At 35.8% G+C, this 22,591-nt stretch overlaps 1 protein-coding gene across 4 annotated transcripts in view; it reads left to right on the top strand.

The window, feature by feature from the left end:
* The window catches only part of PRR16 (proline rich 16), a 147,979-nt gene that overhangs the window by 86,999 nt on the left and 38,389 nt on the right, over positions 1 to 22,591 (top strand). Inside the window, exons 2-5 of one of the 4 annotated variants that reach the window (XM_030470434.1) lie at positions 17,144 to 18,016; positions 20,373 to 20,473; positions 21,013 to 21,152; positions 22,368 to 22,444. In XM_030470434.1, the coding sequence (XP_030326294.1) occupies positions 17,144 to 17,902 (759 nt within the window). In that variant the 3' untranslated portion in view covers positions 17,903 to 18,016; positions 20,373 to 20,473; positions 21,013 to 21,152; positions 22,368 to 22,444. Of the gene's footprint in view, positions 1 to 17,143; positions 18,017 to 20,372; positions 20,474 to 21,012; positions 21,167 to 22,367; positions 22,445 to 22,591 lie in introns of those variants that run through there. The other 3 variants (XM_030470433.1, XM_030470432.1, XM_030470435.1) reach the window with 3 other exon arrangements.

Raw genomic sequence — 22,591 nt, 5'->3', positions numbered from 1 at the left:
TTGCTGCTTTGATGAAGATATTTCATAGTTCGTGGGTTGAAGATAGCTATGTCTTCATTTTTTCATAATAAAAATAAATGGTTCCTCCCCTGACTTCTGAGATCACATGAATTCATTTTCACCTCCTTTTTTGGTGTAATGCACAAAATGAGAAATTGGAGCATAATGTCTGGTTTTAGTAAAGAATTTGGATGAGCCAATCGGGTTTTTTTCCTCTTTGTTTTTCAAAGCTTTGATTTGTATTGAGAGAAAGAAGTAGCTGTATTGAACTGGGCAGAAGGCTATAAAGAAGTAAAGCCTAAAATTCTTTTTTTTTTTTTAGTAAGAATCCTTTATGTTTGAAAGCCAGAGGGCTTTGTTCCAGCCATCAGATGGTCTTATAAAGATATTACTGCTTGCTTCTTTTTGTAAGTAAACACATTAGTCTCAGAGTGAGGTGCATTTGGGTGTCTAGCTAAGCTGAGGGTTGGCGTTTTTTTTAAAGTCTGTTGTATAGCTTTCAGTCAACTCTCCTGGTTTATTATGAATACAACAAATAATTGCAGCCTGTAAATCTGTATTCTTTAGAAGATTAATTTAAACAACCTGGATTTATTTATCTGTATGTTCATGATTTCTCTTATCTAAAGTCTGCCCTTAGAGAGGAGGATTAAAAGTAACTCTGCTTTTAGTAGCAATGGAAAGAACTGTAGTATTGGGGTTTTTTCCCGATTAGAATTTACCCTTTACTACAGCCCAGTGAGTTAAAAATTCAGACTCTTATGCTCTGCTATTTTCTCTTCCACTCCATCAGTAAAAACTTTTAGCATGAATGAACATGTTGTGTATGTCCACAATAACTTAGCTCATGAATTTCCCTCCTTTATTGCCTCCTTTATATCATCTTGATGTTTTCTTTATTCTCTTTCTCTTTTTCTTTAGATAACAGGGCTACCATTTCAGATTATACTTACTGATTGTGAGAAACCAAGTTTTATCTGTAGAATCAGAATCTGATGTCTGTAAATAGAAAACATATTGATTTAATTAAGAGGGGAACTAATTCCTTAATATCTGTAATGCAGGTGTACCCTTTGACAGAAATCACGCTACAGTCGCAATGCTTAAAAGATTCAGTCTTTTAACTGTCAGGACTCTATTCTGCCTATTAACGTCATTTATCCTTACAAATCTAGAAGTCCTAAAAACTGCAACTAGATATGTGAACATATCTGTACTTTGTCCTTGCTAAGCCTCTGAAAGACCTGAATATTCACAGTCTTACTAGAGAAGGAACATCCTTATCACTTACCTCAACCACTTTTATCATAAAAAAAAAAAAGAAATAGAAAACCCCTAAAAATCAGTCTTGTACTCACTGCTTTTTTGATGCCTATCCAGGCCTACTTAAAGGTCTAAGTGAAAAAACCGGCAGCTGATGCTTCTTGGCACCTAGTTTGCAGTTGCTTTTTATGTTTATTTTTAATACAAACAGAAAATGTTTTTCTCATTTGGAAGTAGCACTCCAGCATTTTTTTTTTTTATGGCACATTAAACTACCTTGGTTCTTGGGGTTTATAATTTTTTACATCATAGGTGCTAGAAATTTTTAATTCCTATGTTCCTGTGCATAAAGGAGCCCACACAATGCAAGCTTATGAATATGCTGAGCAATTCTTATACTTCATTTGCTTCATTACCTTTCTGCTGTGACTGTTTGTATATATAGATGCAGCATATGTATGTATTTTATAATATTCAATGTAATATCCACTTTGAGGTGAATGCATGTTTGTGTAGCATATCATTATTTCTGCTAGTCTCTGAGACACCATACTGGTGTTTGTTTTTGTGCTCACTACAAATTCTGATAGTCCTTTATGGGAAGAAGTAGTGTTTTCTATGATGTTGTCATTTGAGCCCAGCCGCTAACTCGGAACCACGCAGCCGCTCGCTCACTTCCCCCTCTTCTTCCTCCCCCTGCTCCCAGAGGGATGGGGAGGAGAATCAAAAGAATGTAACTCCCATGGGTTGAGATAAGAGCAGTCCAGTAACTAAAATATAATACAAAACCACTACTGCTACCACCAGTAATAATAATGATAAGGGAAAATAACAAGGGGAGAGGATACAATTGCTCATCATCTGCCGACCGATACCCAGCCCGACCCAAGCAGCAATCTGGGCCTTCCGTTTAACTCTCCCAGTTTATATACTGGGCATGATGTGCTGTGGTATGGAATACCTCTTTGGGTAGTTTGGGTCAGGTGTCCTGTCTCTGTTTCCTCCCGGCTTCCCCTCCTCCCTGGCAGAGCATGAGACTGAGAAAGTCCTTGATCAGAGTAAACATTACTTGGCAACAACTAAAATCATCGGTATTATCAGCGTTGTTCCCAGGCTGAAAGTAAAAAACACAGCACTGTACCAGCTACTAAGAAGGAGAAAAATGACTGCTATAACTGAACCCAGGACATATGATGACTTTAAAACAGCTGATTAAGTTAGAGCTGCATTATCTGTGTGCGTGTAGCCAGTGGGTCTCATCAGTGTGTCTTGAAACTCAGTACAAGAAGCTCAGTTATGTCTGAAAAGGGCCGTGCATGCTCAGATGAGTGAGATTGTGTTGTTTAAGATGTAAGGAAAAGTGTACTCAATGGTGAAGTTGTGGATAATTTTATGTCAAAAGTTATGTTTGTATTACTCCTAGTTTTGTCATGGGTAACAGGGAGTGTTCGCAGTTTTTATAAGATCTAGGAACAAACAGGGCCAGAGAATTCATAGTGTACAATTTAGGTAACCTTGCATATGGACAATGAAGTGTATGTAGAGACATGATAGCTTCAGAAAGTCTGAGTGATTTTGATACAAATCACTGTGTCTCCCTTTATTAACTTGCTGTATAACTTGCTTGTGCTGCATGGAAACTTGGAGCACCAATCCAGACAGTAATGAAGCTGTAGCTACTTCTCCCAGAAGTAGCCTGGGAGATCAATAGAAAATATGAAAAGTGTAATGATATTTTCAAACTGCAGACTTTTTTTGCAGTCTGATATTTTGCCATCCTCTTCCCTCAAAGCATGGAGATTTCGAGATGTGTAATCCTAAAACAGCTGAAGCCTGAAATTCTTCTGAAACTTGATTGGAAAGTTTTAGCTTTCAGTACTAAAGATAACATGGTTTAACTGCTAGGACATTTTACTCTGCTGTTTTGCTGTTACTTCATGTAGCGTCTTCTCACCCTATATTCTCTTTTGTAGCAGGTTTTGTAGGCTCTGTCTCTGTTTGTACTTCAGCTCTTACCTCACATATGGGTGTATTTAATCTCTCATTTAATGAATATATTTATTTAGATTAAAAAAAAAAAGGGAGGGGGAAATAAAGTAGTATTGTTTTCTCCTTGAAATATGGGATCTGGGACAAGTGTTTTAAATCTTATTATTGAGAAATTAGGCAGATATGAGTAGTATTTTAATGGATCAAGATTTTGTTGGTTTTACACTTCTTGATCTGGAGAAGGGGAAAAATTTTGACCTTAAAAATACTTAACAGTGTAAAATCAAGAGCAACAAAACTACCTGCTGTAATCATAGGGGGAGGAATCATCGGCAGACACTTCTTTTTTAAATGGTTTTATCAATGAAAATTGGCTACTATCATAACTGTTAGGCTGAAAATGTAATTCAGCCTTTGTTACTAACCTAGTGAAAAGAACAAACAAAATACACTGATCACCAGCTTAACCAGATAAATTATAAATATTTGATAGCAGGCATAAAATATGCATATAATATTTGTATAATAATGCATCTAAGAGAGAAGGTTGACGAAAACTTAAACATTTAACAATGTCATGTTCTACAGAAGTGCTTTTGTCTTAACTGCTCTGATGTTAAGAATAGTAGAAAAACTATGATCCTTGTTTGTGTGTGTGAGTTGTGTTTTTTTATCTCCTGACATTCTTTCTATTACTTTCCTTCAAGAAGGTAGTTGGGGTGTGTCAGAGTCAGGGTGCGCAGAAATATACAATGAAGTCAGACACTGATATTAAATAGCAGTATTTAGTACCTAGTACTAATGTTGTACCAATAAAGTATTAGCTAGTAGTAATTTAAATGTACAAAGTTATAGTCTCTAAAAGATAATTTAAAATAAATTTAAATGTTATTTAATGTTAAATTTTCCTTTTCCCTGAATTCTTGTCTTTAATAGGTTACATCTAGTTCAAAAGAAACATCTTATCTCCTACTAGGAAGATACAACCTACCTGTGAATAAAGAGTTCTGTCTTTTTGAGCTGCCTAATGTGGCAGATCTTACAATTTTAACTTAAATAAACATAATTGTTTTAACAAAAACTAATAACCTCTCATGCATTTTTAAAACCTAATTGCAAGTCCATAGAATTTTCAATAATTTTCGTTTAAAACTTTAATTTCCACTACTTAGTTTTTCTTTAGGCATTTCAGTATTGCTTTAAGTATAGCTGATATCTTCCACAGAGTTTGCAGCACTTTCTTGTAGTAGACATATATGCTCTTTAGTATACAGACCTGTTTTTTCAGCCTGAACCCCAAGTATCTACATTTGCAGCTTATATTTGCTTTGCTAAAAGGGCAAATCCTTGCTTTAAAATCCTAGGTCTCAGTCTTAAAATATAAATTATAGCTATAAAGCTTACTTATATAATTTTAATTCTACTAATATCCCAGACAACAAAATGATTATTTGTTTAGTGCTATCTTACTATGTTGTATACAGCACCAGCAGATAAGATTTATGGTAAAATATCAGTGCATATACCAAAGATCTACTGTACGTAACGCCTTTTCTTCTCACCAGCCATGTTCTGTTGAATAGTAGGACAGCATTTTTATTCGAAATAAAGCAAACCAAGATGACCTCTGTAGATGAGCAGCAGAAGCAGGCACTTGATCTGTCTTCCTAGTGCTTCTCTGTGCATCCTGCCAGGAGCACTGGAAAAATTTCCCTCTTTACATCTAAGGACCACTTCAACATAATAGGTACAAAGTATTTCATTCCTGCTGCCACAAGTAGTGCAATTATCAGAAAGGGATTGGGAATTACAAGGACTGGATGTGAGGACTCTTCAGAATGGATTAGTAATGTGGGCGGCAATCAAAGAAATGATTTAGCACTTCAGGGGTTGTGTAATTACCGTGAGCATAAATTGTGCTGCTTGCATATTATATATGTATTAAAAAAAAAAAGAGAGAGGAAAAAGTGTTAATGTTTTATAAATTCCAGAAGACAATATGAAAGAAGGGTCCAGCAAACATAGAAAACTGCCTTTTTTTTTTTTTTTTTCTTTCCATGAGGTTTGGATCAGATTTTCCTTGTATTGTCATAGTCAGTATAGAAATAATTATTAATATACATAACTTTAAAGTAAATTTTCCGTGGCTTTTTTAATCAGCATGCTAACTAAACTAAGCCAAAAACTAGAACAAAGCTTCAAAGGCTAAGTATCAACAGTTTGTCTCAAGGATTGAATCATTTTGACTTTATCTTTGGCTGGAAATTTGCGGTAGCTGTGCTGAATCTTGACTGCAGTTCTCTACCCTGAGTGACCGAGGCAGGGGGTTTCTCCCAAACCCGTAAACCACTTGGTTTTGCAAATCTAGTTGGAAATAATTTTCAATTCTTTGCATCAACGTAGTCTAGTCTGCTACTCCAGTTTCCTGCTGTAATTCAACTATTCATTTACTTTTACTCTGAAACAGTTACTCCCCTCAAAACTGCTGCAAGTATATGAGGTACAGATTTCCTGATTTTTTCTGTTGGGGTGATTAATAGTAGAAATACTAGATTTGAAAACAGAAGACTTCCTAAATCTTAAAGACATCTTAAAGATGTTAGATAAGCATTTTTAAGGTTCAGCAAACAGACTATGTCTCACTGCAAACATCTGCAAACTCTGCTCCTCCACCTTTACTGCCCATGCATCCTTAATTTATGGTATTTGTTTTTGTTTGTTTGTTTGTTTTACTTGAAGGCAGATAGAAAGCTTTCTCCAAGCTCTGAAATAAGTGATCTTTATTAAATTCAGCTGTAACTATAGAGTGATCAACCACCTATGTAAACATGTAACATTACGTTGAATTCTTTTAAACATCTGTCTTGGTAGTATGCATATTATGCTAATGTGAATACCATAATTATTGCTAAATCATTTAATTATTTATAAAGAAAAAAAAACCCAAAACAACCTTTTTTCTTTTTTTTTTGAATGTGTAAGACCTGCAGTTTTCTCTTATTCACTGTTTGAAATACATATAAAGCTGTGCTGATGAGTTTAAGGGATCAGATTTAGGTATCTAACTAAGGGAACAGAAGTTTTTACTTCATTATGTTGTTATTAGCATATTGAATCAGGCCAAAGCAATGGAGAGCTGAGACTCAATAGACTCTTCTAGCATTTTGACATGTATAATGTATCTAGAACCAAGGATGAGATAAAACTCCTTATTTTTGTATTTCCCTTGTGCACATGTAGCATTTTGCTTAAAGGAAACTGAAAAAAATGTTATCCATAAATATTAAAGTAGCATATTCCATGACTTTTAATTAAATTCCATAAATATGTTGTGATGCAGTGTGAGCAGAAGTAATTTAACTTGGAGCAACTAATAATTAAAAGGCAACCAAGTATTCATTTCAAACCTGTATGGTCCATAGCAATTACTTTACCTTAGTTAAGTTTGGCTGATTCATTGCTATTATTTATTAGTGGTGTAAGCTCACCATGGGCTATCTCCTGTTATGTATTCGGCCCAGTACATCCAGATGGGAAAAAGTCAAATTGAGTCCTAAGAAGCCTTCACTATGATAAGTATTACACCATCTTTTTTTTTCTCTCATGCTTGGAGCAGTGTCTACAGCACGCTTACTTCCAGATGTTGCCAGCAGCTCACTAGGAGAGGAAGGGGGAGAAGGCAGCTTGCTCATTTTAAGGACTGTCAGCTGAAGGAGTTATATAGCCTTTTAATAACAATCAATCATCATTGTCAATAACACTGGTTTTAGCCAGGCAAATAGTTAACCTAATGCCTAAACAGAAGTGAAACCACATCAACAGAAGGAGTATTACAGGCATATCTGAAGGAAAAAAAGCCTACTGCCTTAGTATTTTTTCACTTTAAAAAGCAGACAATGCTATCAATTAACCTAAATTTTGCTTTGAACTTTGGATTTATTCAAACTTTTAATTAGAATGAAACTTAATGGATTGTGCAATTTTGGGTCATGTTTTGAAGCTAAAAGGACTGGTTAGAAATGTGTCTATTAAGCTAAATCCTCCAATTCTGTTCAGCTCTGTTGAAACTTTATTTTAATAAGTGTCCAGCAGGCTTGAAATTAGTACTTCCAGATTAATGTAAATTCATTGCACATTTCATTTGGGTTTAAATGTGGCTTTGGAGCTGTAACAGAAATGGTCCTGAAATATTAAAATATGGAGGCCATCTAGACTCAGAGTAGTATTTCACTGATAAAATCCTTTCAATCAAAAAATCCATCAGCCCAACATGTGGTCTCCAAAAAGATATATTGGCTGTTCTTGGGAAACGTCTTTCTGATTGCTGAACAAAAAGACGTTAAACATTTTTTTCTGAAATCTTTTTTGTACTGTCAGAGGAAAAGGAAGGATGATGATTAGTACTCTGCATAGTGAGGTGATTTATTTAAAATTAGAGAAATATATCCAGTGTTTAAGACTGGAGTTAGCATAAATTGCACTAGAGTTGTTTACCAGCTTCTCAGATAATTCTTTTGGATGTGCTAAATATTTTAAATTCTTTCTCAGGTCTATAATGCTTTGAGGGCTTTTTTTTTTTCCCCAACAGCTGTTTTAATGTATCTGAAGACTGTACCTAAGAAGCTATTTATATGATTAGTGGGACATTTTTTTCTAATTGTACAGGGTAACTTCCAGTCTTCATGGTGAGCTTTGTAGTTTGGGGATGCACGTACTTTAAGGAACTTCTTCATGCTGTTGACATTAATAGTTAAGAGCTTAGACAAATATTTAGCATTCATTTAAATTAGTATGATGTCTGATTAGGCAAATCACTGTATTTTTAGTAATTATGAACCAATGTTTATAGCAAAGGTTGTTATGTAGGGACTAAAATCGCTAGCATTGTATGATGATGCATTTTCAGCTGTTTTACAGCATATTTATTCAGAAGACACTAGCAACAATGAGAATGCACATGCATATCAGCATGCAGCCATTTTTGATTTTGTTACCTGTTTTGAGAGAGAAGAGCAATAGTAAGCAGCAGCTTCTGAAATGTTGATTTAGAAAGATTCATTTGATTCAGAAGACATACCACAGTCTCACAGCTCTAATATTCTCTGGCTTCTTTATGTTAAACGAAAGAAGTCCACTGCTAAGGAGTGTTACTTAAACATGTACGCAAAGGTTCCACATTAAATGTCTTGATTTTTTTTTTACAGGGAAGCCTTTTTACTTGTGTTTAGGTACGCATTTAAGCATTGAATGCTGATTAACAATTTGTCTTTTAAATTTCCTGGTTTGTGCCAATGAATTAAAAAATTATATGCAAAAATAGTTGACCAAATACATATTTACCATGTCCAGCTTCATTCTTTTCAATATTTTTTTCTTTTCTTATCTAATAGCATAAAAATAGAGTCTGCAGTCTTTGTGTTTCCATAAATGTAATTTATAATTCCACGAATTTAGGAAAAAATGTACAAAAGCCAATTAATAAAGTAGTTGTACACTCTCCTTATTATAGTGAGATAAGATCAACAATAGATTTCAGTGTCCCCAAAAAAGAAAAATAGCATTTTTTCCATTACTTTCATGAGCTTAAATAGTCTCCCAGGCTATATCTCACTGCCAAACCTGAAGACTACCAAAAAAAAAAAAAGGGCAAAAAACAAAAAACTAAAACCTCCCAAAAGTATAATTGACATCAGTATAACAATAAAGGGAAAATTGCTGATTTCCCGTTAAGTTGCAATTTCTTTGTGAGTCATATGAAATTAAGCTTTCTTTATATTTTATTATGTAGTCCTCATTCGTTTCTCCAGTACTTAAAAGCCCTTTTTTCTAGCTTTGAGTCTTTTGTTGATGTTCAGGACAAGAGTGCCAGATTGGGTTGCTGCTCTTGGACTCTGCCCTTGAACAACTCTCCTGCTGCGCATAGAGATATACATTGTACTTGTTATTTCAAACACATGGCTTGATTTGCTGCTTCTGCAGTTTTGGTGACTGCATCATTATGGACAAGAGAGGGGAGCAAAGGAAAGGCATGACCGATAACTCAGGATGAGACTTATTTTTTAGTGTGGAGTCTGAGTTGCAGTTTGTCTTTCAGCCTGCGTTATGAGCTACTTGTAAAATCATTGCAATCCCTTGCCAGAGATGAGAAGTATCGTCTCTCTGTCTCTAGATGTGACATAAAACCAGATTAAATACCAGATTAATTAATTTACTTTTGTGAAATTAATTACTTTCCTATATTGCTAAATATGAGATGCAGAGAGTATTTCAATAGAAGTGTGAAAATTCTGTTACCATTCATAAGGAATGCTGACTTATTTCAGTTAGTATTTTAGAACAGCTATTTTGTTGTTACAAATACACTTTGAACTTGTTTGTCTAGAAAGGGATTTGTTCAGTTGGGGTTTTTTTACTTTATTTTCTCTAAGTTTCCATTTATTTATCATAATTTTATCAGGGTTCTTGTGTGTGTGACAGGAACTATAATTGTACAATTCTTCATGGTATGAATACCTGCCATATACCTGCCTTCATCTCTTTCTCTGATCTAAGCAGTGTCTCCAGCAGACTTCATCCAAAAGGATACACAGAGGAATTACCATGGTCGTTACGTTCTTAAAGGAGAACACAGAGAGTAGCTTGCTGCCTTTTCTATTTACTTTTGTTTTTATTGCTTGTTGGAGAAGAAGCCTTTTTCTTTTCATATTTTGAATGTGAGCTTCCCAGTTTGCTTTCCCTGAAATGCTAGGTCGGAATGATGAGCTTTCATGGCCTTGTTAGATTCCCAAGAGTACATCATATTATTAAATTTCCATTTATATGTTTACATCCAGCCTAGCTTGGTGTTCGGTATACCTCCAAATGTCAGAGTAGAGTTTAGTAAAGCCTGTCACTGAAAACGATGTATTTCTGAATTCATTTATTTTACAGAAGGTAAGGTTGGCTCAGCAACTGTATAATATACTTCAGAAGGTAATGCTGGTTTGCTGAGGTTCCTAAAGTATTCTTTAACAAAAACTGTCTTTTGGCAACAACAACTGCATGAGGTGGGTTTTTTTGTTTATTTATCGAGTTAGGATGTATGTAAGTTTGCTTAGCGTGATGCTGATCTTTTGGATACCTTAACACCGACAGGCCCCACACTAACCTTGCCATTTTCTGGTGCTGCAAGGTGGGTGACTGAGCTGTCTGATATGCTACTGTAAAAGTAATCTCCTGAAAGCTGAACTTTGAATCTGCCTGGAAGTGTATATTAACTCGAATATTGGATTCATCCCCAATGCTGCGCTAGAATGTCTTAGCATAAATAGACATGATTATTTATTAATAAAACTTCAGCCATGAAGATGCTGCTGGATACACTGTAAAACTTTTATTATAAGTTCCTAGTTGTGGCAGAGGAACTGCTGAATCTAGTCAGCTATTTGAGTCTTTGTTCCCTTATGTAAGGTTAGTCTTTGTTCTACAGACATTTATCATATATTTGCGTAAAAAACAAACAAACAAATTCCAAGACTGAGACAGCTTGAATAGCTGTGGTTTTACAAAACACCTGCAGCTTAAGAATTATGCAAGTCTATGAAGCACTTCGTCTATAAAAGCTTCTGTGTTTTTTCTCAAGCTGAAAGAGGAGTAGGTGGTATATCCATATGATGAAGGTGGGAAACTGCAGGATATTGTGGATGCTAAAAGCTTATATGGATTCATGGTAGATTAATATGTCAAGATTTACTTAATGCAAAGTCTGATGAGTCCTTGAGTTAGAAATCATTTGAGGCTGGGATAAGATGCTACAGTAATATTTCTGCAGGGCTTTTCTATTCTTGTGTTCTTGCCTGGGCACCTGGTTTTTGTGATTATTCACAATATTGTTCTAAGTAGACCATTTGTCTCTCGTAGTACAGCTCTTCTTTTGTTTTCTTATTGCAATTTTTTGGCTCACACAACTTTGTAAACATGTTTCTAGTCTAAATTAGGTTCCATTTCTCCTTGCCCTGGAAGGGAGAGAGAAGGGGAGGGGAGTGTAGAGAATTTAGCTGTGGCACATGCAAAAGATACTAGCCTCCTGGGAGGAGGGGAGGGTAGTGTGGAGAATTTAGCTGTAGCACATGCAAAAGGTATGACCATGGATGTCTGAAGCTGGAATATAAGAACCTGAGAACAGGGTCATATTCTGATGTTATGCAGCTTAAACTGTAGAGGGAAATAGTGGCTCTGTCACTGTTAATAGGGATGTCCCTTTCATTTGTTGTTAGCTCTGCAGTGGTTCAGGATTTACAGGCAAAGACTTGGTGAGGAAAAAGCTTCATTTGTGTCCTTAGTTATATTGAATGCTTATTTTTGTCAACAAAGGACTAGTAACTCTACAGAAAATATGGGGTAAAATGACAGGAAGGTAAATAGTTTGACAGCTTGTCTTAAAGACTCCTGAAGTAATTATAGCAAGTGAACAATTTCTTCTAGGATTAGAGATGCAATCGTAAGATATTAGAGCTACTGACATAGCATGTTTGCCAGTTCCTTACTTAAAGGGAAGAGTAGCCTCCTTGTGGTAGACCTGATTGCTGTTTTGTTGTTAATCCCGTTTCTTCTTCTGGCTTGTCACATAGTTAATTTTTGCATGTACATTGCAAAATTTATCTATGTCAAACTTTGCAAGTGTTTGAAATTGCTTCAAAAGTAATGAACTTAAGACATTTCGATTGCACTTATTTGTAATTAATTTTGTTCCTTTGTTGAGTGAAAAGTTGTTAAAAAACAACTTAATTTTGTTTCTTTCCACAGTAATTTTTTAGTTCAAAGTAAGAAATCAAAACTTATGCTAGTCTCATAACCTGACTTGATTTTGGTTGATTTAAAATCAAGATCAGTATCTGTCTGTAAGTATTTGTTTTCTAGAAAACTTCCAGCAAACTGTTAAATCAAATCTTACAGCTGCACACTGCTGTGGTGCAACACAAACAGCTATATTTGCATTGTAGCTATTCCATCTCAGAAATTATATCAAAGCTAAGTGCCATTTGCATTTTGCTTATGGAGGTTTTTTGAGAGATACTAGCCTGTGCAGGAGCAAGTAATTTTAAAAAATAAATCTTACTCATAAATCCATGCAAAACTTTGAGGAACATACAAAACAGTAAAAATAGCTGGACATCCTAGGAAAAACTACAACTGTGAAGTTTTATGAACTTAAAAGTTCATGAATCTTTATATTACTTTTCTTTCTGAAAAAAAATTGCTTCTTTATTCAAGTTAAAAAAAACCCAACAACTCCACAACAATCATCTGTGATGGATTGCATGCAGCTAGTGGTTTATATATTCGCTGAGCATCCGTACCTTACTGCCTTGTTTCCAACTGCCTGTGCATGGCTACGTGTTCTTCCCTTTAGCTTTCTTTACACTATTCTTTCGTTCTCAGGACTCATATTTGCAATATTCATCCACTGATTCGCTTTGGCTTCTTCAGCTTGTACGCTGTACTGCTAAAGTGTATCCAGAGTGCAATCACTGTTTTATTTTGCGCTCTAGTGATCTTGCCTCACTGCCTACTCCTGGTAACTCCTACCTCGCAAGCTGACAGCATGAAGGAGTGCTTGGTTAATTTGTGTCTGCTTTTCTTCTTCGCTATGGTCAGTTCCAGCGTAGGTACTTTACTTCATTTGTGTCCTTTCTGGAGTGTGGAATTTTATCTTCCACATGTACTCTTTGATGAGCTTCTAACCATTTATTATTTATTTGTTTGTTTTCATTTTTAATTCTTTGGTGGATACCATTTGTAGCATTTATTTAGCAAAAAATTAACATTAAAATTATGTAACAAAATTAAGGACAAATATCAGATTTAAACACAGATCTGTCATTTTCCTTTTGGCCTAATTTTATTCTCATTCTTTAGTTTTCTGTGTCTAATCCAAACCTAAAAGCTCTTGAAGCAGAGAGAAATGTGTTATTTTGCTAGTCTGTAAAACATCTTAAATATCTATGGCATTCTCTAAAGGGTTGGATTTTGCTGGTAAGAGGAAAGTACCCCTGATTACTTAGCAAATAATAAAAAACAAACAAACAAACATGTAAAAGCTTCATACATATTCCTAAGGCTAAGGTGATGCTATAAGAAGAGATTTGCTTTGTTGAATTATTTAGATTTCAGGATAAAATGTTTTGGGGCTGTACATGTGTTAACAGACTTTGAATAATTACTGGGTTCAGGTAGAGAAGTCCAACTCTATCACCACTGGGCATCTAATACTGTTGTCCAGTAACAACCCAGAAAGGAGGTAGGAATGAGCTGTTATCCTGGTTCATGCGGGGGTGTCACACCAGATCCTACAGAGCTTGAAGGCTCAGGGTGTTGCTGGCAGGAGAGAAGTAGGCATCTGTGCAAAGCTCAAATCTGGTTAATGGCTAAGGAGCTCCTCAGGCTATAAAAGGATGTCTCCCCCATGCCTGTGCATGTGAGTCAAGTCCTGTTATATTCCAAAACTGAAAAATGGACAGATTCTGTACAACTGGAGCAGCGTTTTTTTCCTTAGTATTCTCTCTCTTACTTCCATAGCATTTCCTTATCATGAAATGGAAGCTATTTTTTGAACCCACTTTTTTTTTTTTTTTTTTTTTAACTACTTCAGTTTCCCTGTGTTAGTCACCAGTTCCCTGTTATAATAGAAAACAAAATCACAACTTGTGGTGGGAATGAATCTGGACAAATAAACTTAATATGTCGGAGCCATTTCATGCTCGTTTTATGTTCTACATATGGGTAAGTGACAAAAAAATTCCGATGTCTACTAAGCATTTCCCAGAGGGCAAGAGATAAACTTGGTAATCATTTAAATTCAAGGACGGTTAATAACAGACTTTCCTGTTACTCTAAGAAAATTTTTGCACTGTCTGAAGGGCAGTTTAAATGGATGCTAATTTTCTCACCATCAAGGTCTGCCATTTTATGACATGTGTGCTGCATAATTACAGCTGTACCTTCACAGAACCACTGGAATATCACCTTCAGTGGATCCTTTTCAAAATAAAGTATTGTTTCTCTAGAATTACATTGTATGGAGTACATTTATTTTGTACAGTGTGAAACAGGGACGATCTTTGTTGTACGTGAGGCCTAAAGCAAAGAAGCCATCATTTGTGAGTGGTTCTGCAGAAAAAAAAAAAAAAACCAACAAAAAAATACATAAAGTTATGAGAATTCTGTATATGGCTTAAAATAATATTAAAATGCATTTTTGTTATTTTATTTTCTTTTGTATTGGAATTTGGTATTGGAAATTGTGAGTGAATTTTATTAATGTAAGGAAGATTTAGTATATTATTTGAATTATCTCCATTAGGTTTATCCATAGCTAATTGTACAATAACCACATCAATGGGCCATGGCTGTCTTTTTCTCACTTGTGCTATATTAGCATTTAAGGTCTTGTATGAGGGGGCATTCATGGTAGAAAATTAAGAAAAAATAAAAATAGGTTTTGTGGCAATAAACCAATTGCAAAAGAAACCATTTTTTGTTCTTGGCATTTTAAAATAGCTCTTATTAAACTGTGTGAATCAACCAAATATTATCACTTAGTATTATCTAATACTGTAACATAGACCAATGTACTGACATTTGTACAAGCTATCCAGTGCTCCTATGTTGAGTATCCTTACAGATATGCTTCCTTTCTCTCTTGCCTGCAGCTGTTTTTTGTTTCCTTGCATGCCAAGGAGTTTATTTTGTTTATGATGTATGAGTCCATTCTATAGTTCTTATAGTTCATTAAAAGATCGTATATTGGATTCCAGGAGGGCCATCAATAGTATATTTAGGCCATATGTAGGCAGATCCTTATATTTATGCAAATATATATATAAAACTTGCAGAGGGGTGCATGAATTTCAGGCTTAGAGCCCAGAACGTGAGTGGTTTTACTTTGTTCCTTTAGATTCACTGTTCATTTAGAGAAGTTCTTGCTACCTTGGTTTCCCATAAAAACAACCCTACTTTACTTGGTAAAGTAAGGTGATATTGTGAATTCTTTCTCCTGAAAACTCTTGTTCTTGCTATGAATTTTGCATTGTCTTAGTAAAGGTGTGATTTATCTGCCAAGAGTATTTCCAAGATTACTTGTACTCTACCCTGGAGGAGGTGTTTGGGATCTGGCAGTTACCAGAGTTCAACTGTACCTTTCAACTTCTAGACTAATATTTAAAATGCTGATTATTTGCAGGAATTAATATCTGTCATTTAAGGGTATAATTTTTCTTTATCAGAGAAAAATCAAAATGCTAAAATAGAAACTGAAATGCAACATGACATTGGGCTTTGAATAGTGAATAAATAAGTAGTCCTTTTGGTCTTGGATAGAAAAAGTATTATAGATTTTTTTCGAAGATGTTTGGAAGCTCTCTTTCTGGATCATGGTTATCTGCATGTTTGCTGTAGTTAGGAGAAGGAAGACACTAAACTGAATTGTTGAATATGAGTTTTTATGAATTGTAGATTACACAACTCTTAGCTATACTATGAGTAGTGGAAGCTAAAGTGGTCTTTAATTCTATGGTGATTTTGCTTATGTTTTACCACAGAAGTGAGTTACTGGTTTGACTGAATAGAGTTGCTGCCTCCAGTAACTAATGTCACTTTTTTTTCAGTTAACATATGGCTTATACTCCTCAAAAATCGGCTTTCTTAGAAATCAGTAATATTAGGATCAAATTATTGAAAGCAGGAAGTAGAAATGAAAGTCTTGGAAGAGTAAGGATTGACTCAGTGACACAACTGGAGGCATCTAGTTTCATTTCAGATCTACTCAGGTAACCAACCCGTCCAGCTCTCCCTGCAGAATGTCACAGATCTCCCCTAAGAACACCAAGCAATGGCACAAGCTTTTTATTCATGCACCAAAGAAGTTAGCTAGTAACTTTTCAGCTACTGATTACTTTATGTATATCCTGTGAGGACATAAAGGATAAAGATCAGTTTTTAAATGTGTCTTACTTCTTGTGGTGTGTATAGTGTTCAAGTAGGTACTAAGTGAAATGCAGTTTTCAGGAAGGGCTTGTAATTGTTGCACTACATATTTTTGCTACCCAGTAAAGCTACCAGTGGTTGCATATCCTATAAAAAATTGAGTAGAAAAAGGAGTCTGGAAGACTAGAAGAGATCTAACATTGTAGAAACTGCAAATGGGAATATGGGAGGTAGAGGAAATCTTGATAATAAAGTGCATGCGTTAATAAATGCTTGTAACTTTGGAAACCAAGCTACTTTTTTCTTGCAGCAAATGCTATTTCAGGATTGCTTCAGATTTCAGATCTTAAGGAAAATATTCATAAAAGGAGATAATGCAGTCTAATACAAGAGAGAAGTTGCTTCTCAATACCTTATTTATGCTAAAAAATCTTCAAGAAAGAGTGTACCAAACAAAATTGTAGGATGTATATTTAAATATAGACTGTGTGAAAGGTGAGAGCTAAAAGATACTCTGCAAAAGATTTGGATTCAGACGCTGTCACGTAGAAGCTAAAGTTAAATAATTCAGTCTCCTCCTGGGCTAGAAGGCAAAGCATAATACTGAAGGATTACAGTTCACTTACAATGATATTGCCGAGTAAACCCTAGAGGGAAAGAAATGGAATTTCATTCCAGAGTTCTTAACATTATCTTTCTTTTGTATTCAGGTGATAAGCTAGCAAACTATCCAGCCCTATTCTTATTTTTGTTTTCATTGTTATTTTATTATGTTGGCAAGAAAAAAGAAACAATGGTCAAAAAAAATGTGGCTGCTTTTTTACTGGGAAGGACAAAACTCATAGTGGAGTGTGCTTTTGTTTTTGTTTTTTTGTATGCCTTCACTGGGCAAGCTTTTCTCACCATTTTTGCTCTGACTGTTGTGCAGGTGGTTGACCAGATTGACACGCTGACGTCTGACCTACAGCTGGAGGATGAGATGACAGACAGTTCCAAAACGGACACGCTCAACAGCAGCTCCAGCAGCACAACAGCTTCTAGCTTAGAGAAAGTCAAGCTGCGGGGCAGCACGCCGCTCCTCAAGCCACCCACACACCCCTCTGCTATCCTCACCGTGCTGAGGAAGCCGAATCCGCCTCCTCCTCCACCACGACTGACACCCGTCAAGTGCGACGAGCCTCCGAGGCTGCCTCCTTCAGCCAACCCTGTCAAGACTAATGGTACCCTGCTGCGAAACGGGGGCTTGCCAGTTGGGCCCAGCCGCATCCCAAATGGAGATATATGCTGTATACCAACCAGTAATTTGGAGAAAGTTGCAATGCAGCCTCTGATGCACAGACCTGAGAAAGAGCGGTGTCCTCAGCCTGGAGCAAGGGAACGAGTACGATTTAGTGAAAAAGTGCAGTATCACGGCTATTGCCCTGATTGTGATGTTCGGTATAACGTTAAAAACAGGGAGGTGCACTTGCACAGCGACCCTGCCCGTGCTGTGGGAAAGCTGCCACACCAGTGCCCTCCTCTGCCACCTCCACCGCCTCCACTGCCTCCATTTCCTCTGGAAAATGGAGGGCTGGGATTAAGTCCCAGTAATAGCTTTCCTCCTCCGAGACCTGCAACTGTGCCTCCACAAACTGCACCAAAACCCCAGAAAACCATCCTGAGGAAATCAACCACAACAACAGTGTGATGTATGCCACTTGAAATAACTCTCTCTTTTCCTATATATAAACATAAATAGGTAATGAGCACTTTCTACTTGAGCAATAAAAAGACCCAAGTGAAGTGGCATAAAAATCACATGGTAAGTACAAAGAGAAGTACTTGTTGATCTTGTGCTCACAAAAAAATGATGTTATGGCAAAGGATGGTGAAAAAAATATTTATGCTTTAGCTTATAGGTTGCAAACATCTATTTCAGTTTCATTTGTGTAGTGTGGTTTAAAAGACAGTGAAAAGAAAGTTCAGTCTGAAAATACTGAGTGATGGTTCATGATAGATTTCGATCTATCAGACATAAGGGAATAACCATTGCTCCTGGGTTTTGGGAAACTTCCTGGTTCTAACAAGTACATTTTCAAGGGTCATTTGATGAAGCAAAGTGGAGTACCAGATAACAGGTTTTGACTGAATTCTAGCAAATGCGTTTTTCTCTGCCTGACTGCTTGATCTAAAGCATTGTGTGTGGAGCAGTGCAATAGGAGGTAATCATCGGACTTTCAGGCAGCTTGATCTTTGATGGGGAAGTAAATAAATAATTGAAAGGTATGTTGACATGGCTTTGAAAAACTGCATTATCTTGCATTTTGCTTCTCACCTGCTAAATTGTGCCACAGCCAAGGTGAAGTACAGAGTTTTCAGATGAAAAGGGATAGTCCCATTAGGTTCCCCCCTCTCCCATTTCCATTGTTCCGTCTGCAAAATGGTAGTAATATTTTATCTCACATGAGATGGCAATAGATTAAACCAGTGAAGCTCAGTTCTAAATTTTTCACAAGGCTTTTTTCTGGTGCAGATCTCTTATTTGACGGCAAAGAAAATTTTGCTTAAGGCCTTCAGGGACATCCACTTAATTTATGTAAAGAGCTTTGAAGTTGAAAAGCTCTGTGCAATTACGAAGCATTAACATGCAAAACAAGATATTTTACATGTTATCACATTTTGATGGTGAACCCAATTAATATTCTTACTACTTGAAAGAAGTTCTCAATGTTTTTAATTATTTTATGAAAGAACATTATTTTATTCTCACAAAGAGAATTGTTGGGACCTAAAGTTAAAAACCATTCGATCAGTGAAGAAAATCTGATAATAAATCTGTTATTTACAAAAGTTGTGCCAAATTAATCTCAAATAGCCAACAGCACATGCTATATAAAAGATGCTTTTTTCAGCTGAAATGTAAAATGTGCTTTATGGCAAAACAGACAAAACAGATTTTTAATGTAAATTTCAGTTTACATGCAATAATACGTATTAAGCTGAAAACCAGTCTTCCAGCCATTTCACTGTATACACATTGTAGTACATTTATATAGTACATTTAATCTGACTGAAGCAGCAGCAGCAGCATTGATTGATTTTTACTGGCTCAGCATGCTGCAGCGCAGGGCATGCAAACTACAGTTCAGACCCATCTTTGATAGCAGTTACATGGTGATAGTTTTAAATGGGAAAAACTAGTAGGGATTTTATCTCACTGGCCTGTTTTGTGGTGGAGAAAAGCCCAAGAGAGCAAGTTTCTCAGTCATAATTTTGCCCAAGTATCTGTAGTAGTCTTGGGATAGCTCTGGGGAGCACATGTAAGTTAGCTTTCATGCCTAATCTCAAATGATTTGACATATGGCTACCTCATGTTGGTCAAAGACCTCTCTTCTTAGCTAAGACTGGAGCTGCTGGGATAAATGGACTTGATCAGGTATCCTAGTGCAGGAGAGTTGTCTCCAGTCCATTGCACAGATTGACAGTATATGTCAACCTGTGCAAGTCTCCTACTGTTCTCTGTTTTTTCACATTTATTCATGTATGACGAAGTCCCCATGTTACTACATGCTTGGAGGGTTTTGTTAAGAAATTGCACCTTCACTGTATCCATCAGCTGGGCTGCAATATTTTAGCAATGTAAGCAGGTGGGACAATGTTTAGGTTGCCCAGTGTTTTGTGATGCTGAATCTGTGGAAATTTTGGGGCAGTTTTCTTACTGTTGAGATAATCAATCAGTCTCCCGTCAGGTTATAAAAATGAGGTGAAAATCTCTCATGCAGGTATGACCAAGAAGAACCTAGAATGTTTCATATGTTGCAGGACTTTTTTGCAAAAAAAGTTATTGCAGGACTGTGTAAAAATATTTTTTACAGATAGATGGAAAAAAGTCAGTTCTAATCCAGTAAAAGAAGTAGAACATAAACTACCACTGGTAGCAAGCAACAGCATGCTTTGAACAGTGGGTAAGACCAGGACCATTTTGCTGCCTTGCTTGGGGAAGCTAGAGAGCAGACCTCCAGAAATTACTATATATTCTCAGGAGGGGTTTTTTTTTCGTCTTAAAATATTTCGTGTATATGACTATTTAAGGAACCCGGCACAGTCTGCCTCACTGTTGGTAATAAATTATGTTCATAATAAGAAATTATATCTTTATATGAGTTTTCTCAACTCAGATCTGTCCCTTGAGGTTGTTTCCCTGATCTTTTGGCTGACTTCTGCAATTTCGCAAGCAGTAATGGAAGAAACAATTTACATGAGGCAGGAAATGTAACAGGTAAATTAAAAAAAAAAAAAAGAACTTTAAGAACTTTGAACAAATTTGTTTAAGTATATTCTTCAGCAGTGCTTGCATGATGATGACTACATTAAACTCAGAGTTTGTTTTTCTTTACATAGGATTATTATTATTACTTTTAACCTAATTTTCAATGCTTTAAGCATAAGAAAGCAAGAAAAAAGCCAGTGGCAGAATTTTTCATAGAAGTGTTTGTTTCCTTTCCAGTTCAATGTTGATTTTGCTAAGTAAAAGTTATTAGTGCATGTCAGTCTCGTTCCTGGATAAATTAGAATGTGAAAAACCAAACATCATGATAAAATCTTTCACTATACATGTCTAATATCTACAGAATGTTTTGGGGTTTATTTTTTGCAAATACAGTTGTGATTGTGTACTGGAACTACAAATTATGTTATCTTCTGTCACCAAGGAGTAACTAACATACTGTAATTTTAATGGATGATTGTTTTCCTTTAGTTTCACAGTTTTGATGTGATTACATGGCCCAACCTTACAATTTTAATTTTTTGCTACAGATCTGTATGAGACAAAACATTTGTGTTTAGCAGTCAGTAAGATGAACTACAGCCAACATCAGTGGAAGCTGACGTTTGAAACAAAGCCAGTGTACTTTCCTTACACCCACTGCAAACGGATTGGTTACAGAATCTTTCTGGTACTACATAAATGGTACTTTGTATGTCTGTATGTTCCAGTTATGTCCTTGTTTATAAAAAAGATTCCACAGTGACATCCACTTTGGTAAATGTTAGATTTGCAAATATTTGATATAAGGAAATAATTATTGATTGAAGGTAATACAAAGCAAAAAAAAAATCAAAACAAACAACCTTGCTGATTCTCACAATATCATGTATTTACTCTTACGAGAAAACTATCAGTTATTTCTCAATGGTGTATAACAAGAAGCGTGAAGAAAGGCGCTTATTCTACTATGTGGTAATTATTACAGATGAAAATGCACTTCTTTCGCATTGGACAGTAATACGTCTCTTTACTGATGAAATGTATGAAGGATATGAACTGAAGACAGCTTCAATGTTTATCTATATCCATGTGGACCAGCTTCCTCATACAGTGTTACACCAGTCCAGTTGGATCAGTACCAAAAAATGAACAGATAAAGTGAATTTTGTTTTGCTTGCTTTCCTTCTTTTATTTTGTGTTATGAGACAGTATGGGTCTTTCTGTATCTGTAAGAAATAGGGGCTTTTTTTTTTTTTTTATTTATAGCATGAAACGCACATATGCTTGTAAAATGACTCTATCACAGTGGGAACAGTGGGTATAGCACAGGCAGAATCACAAAAAGTAGAGTCAGGCCATTCTGTCCATGCTGAAAACAGCAAAATTCATCTGTATTTGAAAGCCACCTCCATTTACACCGAAGTTTTAAAATACAGAGGTTTTGAAGAATGTTCATAAATAAATTTGCTGATACCTTAACTTGTACTACAGTTACTTAGACAGGAAAGTATTTGAAATGCTTCTCTCTTTTTTAGCTCGCTGACTAAATAAAGGAATAAAAGTCACTTTTGTTGTTTAGGATGTAACTGAAAAAAATGGGTGATATCTTCATTAAAAGTAAGTTCTAGTGCTTAGAGTTGAAGGTAGAGAAATACAGAAAGCTGTATGCCATTCAGTAGGACTTTCAGAATTAGCAGGAGGGAAGTTTTATTATTAGCTGTTATGTGAATGTAGAACCTATTAATGAATGCATAGAAAACATAAAATTTTTCTAGTAAATAGTAAATAAAGGAACAGTGGTTAAGTGCTTTACATCCTGTCCTGTGGGACAGGGAAATGATAAATTTAAAAGGAGATTCTAATGACTTAGTAGGACTTAATATTTCTGACACTTGTCCTTTAGATACAGCATGGAAGAAGATATGATGAATGACATCACTGCCCAGGAGGAGCACTGGGAGGCAATGACAGACTTCTTCCTAGAGAGACTGTATTCCTAGCACAGCAGAATTTCTAGATGTGATACTAAATCAGATATAAGGGACATTATATCCCTTGCACAGTGTTGTGGTTTGAGCTGATAACACCGATGTTTTCAGTTGTTGCTAAGTAATGTTTACTCCGACC

The sequence above is a fragment of the Strigops habroptila genome, chromosome Z, assembly GCF_004027225.2.
Source record: "Strigops habroptila isolate Jane chromosome Z, bStrHab1.2.pri, whole genome shotgun sequence".
NCBI lineage: Eukaryota > Metazoa > Chordata > Aves > Psittaciformes > Psittacidae > Strigops > Strigops habroptila.
This window is presented reverse-complemented; position numbering and strand designations above follow the sequence as displayed.